At 44.8% G+C, this 8,612-nt stretch overlaps 1 protein-coding gene across 1 annotated transcript; it reads right to left on the reverse strand.

Annotated features, from left to right (window-relative positions):
* Positions 1 to 398: 398 nt before the first annotated feature.
* On the reverse strand, positions 399 to 3,636 carry klf11b (Kruppel-like factor 11b). Its single transcript, XM_025006504.2, has 4 exons — positions 3,450 to 3,636; positions 2,593 to 2,874; positions 1,401 to 2,340; positions 399 to 1,211 (listed from the first exon to the last, which is right to left on the reverse strand). Exons 1-4 carry the CDS (start codon positions 3,471 to 3,473, stop codon positions 910 to 912), a joined length of 1,548 nt encoding a protein of 515 aa, XP_024862272.1. The 5' UTR covers positions 3,474 to 3,636; the 3' UTR covers positions 399 to 909.
* Positions 3,637 to 8,612: the final 4,976 nt, after the last annotated feature.

An 8,612-nucleotide genomic window follows, 5' to 3' on the forward strand; every position in this document is an offset into this window, starting at 1 on the left:
ATCCAATAAATACAGTTTCATCTTGTTGCTCCGTGACAGATCTGCTCCAATTAAAGGGCAAACATCTTGCCTGTCGATCCTGACTCATCAAGCGATCTGGCCCTGAAACGATCGGGACACAGTGTTCCCGGATTAGCTGCCAAACGAGCTTTTATAACAAACAGGGAATATTTAGCCGACGGGGAGGCTACCCACGGCTTAGTAAGCAGGTTCGGACTGACCGAAAAAGGCCGAAGGAGGAGCCGGTGTGACGCGCAGAGGATGTGGGCAGACACCACGCGCTGAGTCGGCCTCATTCAGCCGGGAAAAAGCCTGCTGACTACACATGGATCCCGCTCTTCCATTTCCCAGGATTACACACAGGAAAGGTCACAAAAACTTACTCATTCAAACATCCATTTTTTTTTGTTTTGTTTTTTATTACAAACATGATATTAAATAATACGAAAAGTTATGCGAGGAGATACAATCAAGGCATAATCATGGTACTGATGATTAGTATTCATATTTACAATGTTTTTCTGTCAACTCCCCCCCAAAATAAGACAAATAAATGCCTTTTTTTTCACACTAAAACGAACAATACATTCGCGTATTATAACAGGGAAAATGTCTCGTAGGAGAGGCGAAGAAAGTGAAATGTCAAAAGACCAACTTCATACAAAGGCTTTGGCAAGACTGTGTACAAATTATCGATAATAATAATAATAAAAAGGAGGTCAACTAAGAATCTTTAAGAGAAATTACATGTACAAATGAGCAGTAGAGCAGGAAGAGTCCAGTGCTTTTTTTCATTTTTTTTGTTTTGTTTTCATCGCAATGCGTAAAAAGGAGCAGTTATGTGTGCTTGGCTGCTCCCTTCGTCCCTGTGGCATCTCGGGAGTGAGTAAGATGGCATTCGTTCACCGTTTACTTGGAGCCAGCAGGTACCAGCATGCTCAGGGTGGCAATGGCGGGCCTAGGCGGAGAGCTTTTGCCGGCGGCCATTTTGCTCAGGCTGCGAACGTCCGCCTGCCAGGTGGGAATCTTTTTCGTGGTCATGTGGCGCCGGGCGTGCTTGGTGAGGTGGTCGCTGCGCATGAATCGCCGGTCGCACACGGGGCAGACGAACTTCTTCTCGCCGGTGTGCGTCCGGCGGTGCCGGGAGAGCTCATCGGAGCGGGCGAACCTCTTGTCACACCCTTCCCAGCTGCAGCTGAAGGGCTTCTCGCCTGTGGGAGGGACGCAGAAACAAAAGGGAGCGAGAGATGAGTGACTCAGAACGTGACTCGTCATTATCGACACAAAACAATGAGCTCAGAGTGTGCTCATCCAGAAAAACAATAAGCAGACAAACAGGACGCAACAGTCATCCTCGCGAGAATCGCAGCCAAAGACCTCTGTATCCAGGAAACCCTCACCTGTGTGCGTTCGCAGGTGAGCCTTGAGGTGGGAGCTCTTGAAGTAGGTCTTCCTGCAGCCCGGGAAGTTGCAAACGTAGTTCCTCCTGCGGGAAAAGTCTATTTTTGTTGCCGCTGCGCTGCCGTTGGGCCCCGCCGGCACGTACACGGGAGCCGGGGCCAGAGGTAACAGCTTGGTGTTGCCCAGCGTCATGACAGTCTGAGGGCAGTGAGGTGCCTGGGACACGGAGGACTGAGGGAGGACCAGCATGACCGTCCCCTGGGGCACCGCCGAGCCCACGATCAGGGACTGCTGGACGGGGGGCGCGTTGGCTGCGGCAGGCTGGGGGAGAATGGATGTAGTGGCAGTCCGAATTCCAGTGCTGGGGGCCTGAACTGCACTGGGGATGAACGCTGAGATTATGCCGGCTTGGCTGCAGACGGGGAACATCTGGCAGATGATTTGAGGGCTGGTCACTGGAGGAGGGGACAGGGTTGTGGGAACGCTGGGAGTGGGTGGGCTGTTTTGTGGCTCTGTGATGACAAAAGCGGAGGTGGAGACACTGTCCAAACAGGGTTTGGAGGGACTGCGTGGGGGCTCAGGATGAGGTGGAGGTGTGGTCGTCGGCGCAGTGTTTGTAACGCATTCCTGCCGCTGCTGCTGCTTGCAAATAATTCTATCCGTTTCCATTTTTACGGTTTTCTCTGAACTGGAGGCCGCTGGAATGTGGTGCTGGCAGAGGTTCCGGTCCGCAGTGTGGCGGATGACGCTGGTCGCCATGGCTCTGCAGGGCTGCGGTGGAGCAGGAGGGGAGGGTGTCCTGTCGGCAGCGGGTGCCATGCTGGGCTGATGGAGCTCAGACCCAGAGGGCCGCGCCGACACGGCCGAGGCGGGGCTCAACTGGACCGCGCTGCCGGACGAGGTCTCAGCAAAGCTGGGACTGTGAGGGGGTGTCATGCACTGGAAAGAAATGGTGGAAATATTAAAGTTTGTTCGATTTTACAGAGATAAGTAACATAGATATGCAGGTGCAAACATGAAGAGCCATAAACACTGATTTTATGACCCTGAATCTGCAAAAAATGTCATAAACTAAGGGCAAGTGGTTCATGTGAACCTACTCTCCTAATACATACAGTAAGTGATCTCGTGAACTTTACAACTCGTCGTGATACTGCTGCCTAACTCCACCACTGTGTGACGATGTCTTACCAGAGAGGAGAGGGACACAAAGTCCTTCGAGGGCTCTGGGAGCTCCAGCGGGAGGGGAGAGTCGCAGGAGTCAGAAGCCGGGGTGAGGGGCCTGGGTTTGCAGGCGTTCGGCTTGTTGCTGCCGAGGAAGAAAGTCTGTCCCCAGGAGCTCATACACACCAGAGCTTCGGCTGCTTCCAGATCGGGGTACTCCAGGGCAGCCGAGCAGCCGCCGGCGAGGGGCCCTTCGCTGTCGTGCCTCCTCCTCTTCATGCAGGGGCCACACTTTTCCATACGTCCGGTCTAAAGGGGAGTGGAAGGAATCAGTCAGTTTTTCACAACTCTAGCTGCGTCTTGCCCGGTCAGTCACTGCTCCTTGTGGCTGAAGTTTCCCGGCCAAAACTGCAATGATGATACCAGCGAAGAAGAAGGGGGGGAGGAGGTGGTGGTGGTGACTACACCCCTGCCCAGCATGCACTCCCTCTGGCCCAAAGCCAGAACACCTCCCCTTCCCAAATATAGACCAAACGGTGACGTGCAGCCAGATCAGCCATGTGAAATCCCCATAAAGCGAGTTTGCATCAGGAAGTAGTCTTGGTCATGCTACAACTTTAAACACTTTAACCACCAAAATCTAACTAGATTAATCAAAACACTGACAGCCTATTTTTTTATTCGAAAGACATATTTTGTACACTTTAGGTGGTTATAATAAGTGGAAATAAAATACATAATGTGTTAAATATGGCTACTTTAGCGCCATAGTTGAAAGTTTTGAATATAAAATGTTAAATTTAGCGTCTTGTTAGGAGAGTAAACAAGAGGTTATGTGACTGAAAGGAAGGAGACAAATGAGGCAGTGTTCAAAATCAGCTTACCTGGTACATGTCCATTTCATCCATGTGTCGCGACGATGAGGACAAAATGTAAATATCGGGGTTTTTGTTGTCAAAGCCAGCGTTAGAACAAAGAGGTTCGCCGGAGCTTCTGCCTCCTCTAGGACAGAGTTCAGACCGTCTCCTTTTTCCTGACTGGCTCCCTTTTTCTCTCAGCTGTGTGTGTAAAACACGGGGAGGAGAAAAGGAACAAAAAAAAAAAAAAAAAAAAAAAAAAAAAAAAAAAGAAAAACAAAACTCGTAACACAACGCACTTGCGGGTGGCAACACTCGGCCAATGGCGACTGAGTGTGTGCTGCCGCTCCGGCCAATGGGGCAGCGGGGAGCGCGTGAACAGCGCGTGCTCGCCGGGCGGTTGGAGGAAACGGGGTGCGTGGCCGTTGGTGGGCGTGGCCACGGAGTCAGCAGTGTCAGGGTGAACTCGATGAACTGGCAGCCCGCTGAAACTGGGCGAAAGGTCGAGCCAGTGTATGCTGCGTTCAGGAAACGCGCGGATCTCCCTGCTGGAAACGACCCTCGGCTCCCGCAGCGCTACATTACGCAAGACACGTATTACTGCTTTGCAATATAATTTTGTTGTTTTTTTTACATTTTAAAACATGTCCAAATTTCACACTCGTACAATTCATGTGCTAGTTCCTAATTTTTTCGGCGTTACGCTTTTGTAAGGACATATGGATATAAAAACGCATTTTGGAGTTTAGAAAAATGTATATATTATAAGTATAAAAGTTCCCGCTACATGACGGCAAACAAATCCCCGTTGTTACCAAAGATTTTTATGCCGAGAAGCACTGGATAAGGGCTTTTCTCAGTTGTTATGAAACCATCTTTCATTTGTCCCACCTTTCCGGTCGTCAGTGAACGCAGCACTTGTGCCAGACAAAGCGCGGGTTTCTCTCGTTTTTCTTTTTTTTAAAACATGTTTATGCCCTTTTCTTTCAACTAAACCACATCAACAACTGCTCAGCTATTATCACAAGTGCATTTTATTAATTCGCCCAAATAAAAAAATAGCTGTTATTGTTTTATTTGTTATCATACTTAGGAGGCAAACATTGTGTCTTCAAAAGCATGAATCAGTCAATACAATAACATTTATTTGGCAGTCAGTATTCCTGTTGTGTTTTTTTACTATTCTCTCTTGGCAACTGTTTTGATTTTTGTTAACCTAAATGTCTGGTACAAATTTATCCTTGGAATAAAATTATATGCTTCAAGCCTCAGATAAACTGCATGTTTAAAAGTTTTTATATGGCTACGAAAGGGTATTGTGGCTTGTATTACTGATGCTGACTATATCCAATACTCTCTCTGCAAAAGTTGCTGCGCCTTGGAAAGATTTTCTCTCAGTCTGATGATTTTTTTTTATCCAAAAACCACATGTCAGAGGACTCGAAACAGGTCGTGACCTACATAAAGTTTTACATCAAGAGCCACATGGGGCCAAAAGGTAAAATGTGTCATGAGGCCAAGGTAATAGTGCATAATTTACTTAGTTTAGCCAAGCCGCCCTAAAAGGAACAAGTATCACCTCCATGAGCGCAGACGCTTGTTGTTCTGTGTTTTATTTCTGGGTTTGCTCATAAAGAAACTCGATTCCACCTCACATCCGTCTTTTTGTTAAGCTGTTTGTTAGCAGCTTGCCTGGGGCAGAAAAGGGGGAGTGTCGCGGGGCGTGTAGTCCCGAGCCCTGGCAGCGCCCGCCCGCCCGCCCGTTATGGAAGGCCGTACCCAGGTATGACTCACATAAGCGTGACCTCAGGGAGGCCTGAGGGCGGCGAGCTGTGGCACCGCCAGCTGTCGGCGAGGCGAGAGGGCGCTTGGGAGGAGCTACGGGGAAAAACCAGTTAGCTCACAGGAATGACAAGCAGTCGGGCCCAAGCACAGCGGCCTGTTTGTGATATAAGTGGGGCAGCGCACTTCAACTAGTTAGGGAATCTGGAGGAAAGGTTACGTCGGCCCTATCTGGGCCTCTGCACGCACGCCTCCCCTGTCCGGTCAACTCCCCTGGCTCAGGAACTCCAGGAGTCAAAAACAGGGGGAGCTGGGCCAACGAGGTTAAATATATCAGGGTCTATGACACCCCCCCCTGAGTTCAGACAGGCACAGAGATAAGAGTCAGGCCCCACATGAAGCATGCCACACAAAAAAAAAAACATTATTTTACTTCATCAAAGCGAACAAACACACACTTTAGCTTTTATACAGATATTATTGATATTGACTGAAGTAAAACTATATCAAAGTGCTCTTTAATTCATGTTAGAGCACAGTTATCGAGTTGATCTGAAGGCTGCAAATGTAGGACACCATTCTTAGACTATTTTATGTCCCGTTTTTAAAATTAAACAAGCATAATTTCAAATTCGAATACAATCTCCTCACTAAAAGTTTGCTTTTTTTGGTCCTAATTTACGTTCCTGCTAACACTGTGGCGCGACTCATTAACTTCTAAATTATTCTTAGTCATTTTGCACTGATAAACTCATATCCTGATAAGTTTCTGAGCACACAGGGACATGTAGAAAACCATATCAGTCATCGTGATTCACTACTAAACTGCAAGATGGCATCCGGGTCAAAGGTCACAGACTGTAAAGCTATTATATGGACCGTGGGATCTTATTAACTTCATTTTTTCACTCTTTATAGCCCACTTATGTCTATTTCTGGATGTTAAAACGCTCACATTAAAAAAATGGCCACAGCATGCACAGCTGGAAACTATCAAATTAGTGTATTTTACCAGCCAGCATGCGTGATAGTGTGAGTGTGCAGCTTAATTAGTGGATGTATCATTAATTCTGATTGAAATACATAATTTGCAAGGGAAAAATGTGACGATCATTTCAGCAAAAAACACAATTAGATCTGTAGGTGCTGCCTGTCACAGGCTGAAAACCTTTGGTACAGTTTGTAACCAAAAACTGGGAAAACATTTCACTTTCCAAACTGCAGCGTTTGCTCTTCTCAGTTTCCAAATCTTTGCTCTGTGTCGCTGAAAGGAAAAGTGATGCAAGACGACGGTAAACACGCGCCTGTCCAAACTATTCCGCTTCAAAACAAGGTTATGTGTTTTCTCTGTACTCTTTGCGATGAGATACTGGGTTTGGTAGATTTAAACGCAAATTTTTTCTGTTTTGTCTTTAGAAATGGGGGGCTCGCCCTAACGGCATTAGAAGGACGGAAAGTAAAATTGCAGGTAAAGCAAAACATGCACATTTCTGCATGTATGAAAATATATTCAAACTTACATTTTACATTAAAGTTAAGAGACAAGCTTGTAAAAATTAGAGTTTTAGACCCACAATTTAGTTCAAGGCATCAACAGAACATTTTGCTTCATAAAAGAACGTCATAACCAAGGGGCTTTAAGCAATAACTACAAATTTTCCACAATTTTTCAATGAAAAGTCTTTAATTCACAAGCAGACGTGCAGATTGTTACACACAAACAATATTTACTACATACATTGAGTCTGAGTACGAGCTGTGACCTGAAGTCAGCACTGCGCTGAAGGATGCTTTGTGAACCACACAACACGTGACTCGGCCCCCTCTCCTCCTACACGCCAGAAATGAGCAACAACCGGGATTTCTCATCAAGCACGTGGCCTCTGATTGGTCAGAGTGTGATGCTAAAGCTAATCTGTTGCCATGAGAGACTGATTTGTGCTGCTGGCTCTCTGTCTGTTGTCCTGGAAACCTAAGAAACAGGAGGCAGGTTTCAGGGCTCCCCAGAGGAGCTTTCCTGGAGACGGCCCGGCGATGTGCGAAGCCTAATGTTCAAGTCTCCATGATATCGTTAAAGGGTACACTTTGTATTACTTCCTGTCTGCTCATCTGACTCTGTTATCCATCTGCAATGGAGGGCCACTTTAGTACATGCCATTTCCCTCATGAAAGTCTTCTTTCAACACAAAGTTTAATATGTTTTCCCACTATATTCAAACCAAGCCCATTACTGTCCAACGATTAATGCAACTTAAGATGATTTCTGTAGAAATTTTAAGAAAGGCAGACGGTTAAAGTACTATGTTTGTATTTATTCCTTTAAAATCACCAGAATAAAAAGAAAGAATAGGAGCAGATGGTAGCACCTGAAGGCATGGTGTGACGTGAGCAGTGGGTTAAACTCTAACTAAATGAGGTTTTTTCCTCTCTTTACCTGGTCGATCTGATTGTTTATGATGGTCCCCGTACCGTAAAGCTAACAGACATATGGATGCGAGATGACCTGCAAACACACGAGAATAAATGCATAAAAACTGACATCAAATCAACAAGCGAAAAATATTAAAATGCTTGAATATCCCAAAGGTAAAAGAAGTTATTTGTGCATTATCTACACAAAGATAAAACCTTTATTTTACACAATGCTTTAACACTTAATAAAGAAGATAAAACATAAAAAGAAAAAAAAAGCATAAAAACATTTGTCCTTGTCTTTTTGTCTTTAAAGGGCAGCTGATAGTTTATTACTTAATTGAAACAGATTTCATGTTATTATAATTTATGTTTTCTCCACAGCTGATATATCAAAGATGATATATCATTATTTTGTTATCTGAATAATAAATGTAAGATGTGTTAATTTATGATGCATGGTTCTGTGTTTTTCATATTATGTTTTAATCAAATTGTCATTTCACTCTGGTTTTTATCCAACGTCTATATTTGCTTTATTTAGAACTGGCCAGTAATGTTTTATATTTCCCAGCACGGGTTTGTCTATAAAACTCAGTGTAGCTGCTTTTATTATGAAATAATTCAATTAACTTTATTTGAGTTCAGTGGTTTTTGTGTATTTTATGAATACCCAATAAGTAACTTTAGCTTAATATTTCTCAATAAATGGCGCACAATGGTAAAGAATGACACATAAATATAAAATGGTGTTGTTTTGCACTCATATTTAAACCCTTTGTAGCTATTTGTAGATATTTATTGTAGCTAAAAACTCCTAATTGCAAGCTACAATAATGTCTTCATCATTTGATAACTGAGCATATCAGTGGATATTATTGTGTTTTATTTATGTTTTTTGGCTTCTTGATAGAAGTCTAGCCTTGTGTCGTGTTGAGGGAAAATAATAAAGACTTAAAAAGTGGGGCGGCGTTTTCCGCTTGGTTTCCGTCAGAG

The sequence above is a fragment of the Kryptolebias marmoratus genome, linkage group LG10, assembly GCF_001649575.2.
Source record: "Kryptolebias marmoratus isolate JLee-2015 linkage group LG10, ASM164957v2, whole genome shotgun sequence".
NCBI classification, from domain to species: Eukaryota; Metazoa; Chordata; class Actinopteri; order Cyprinodontiformes; family Rivulidae; genus Kryptolebias; species Kryptolebias marmoratus.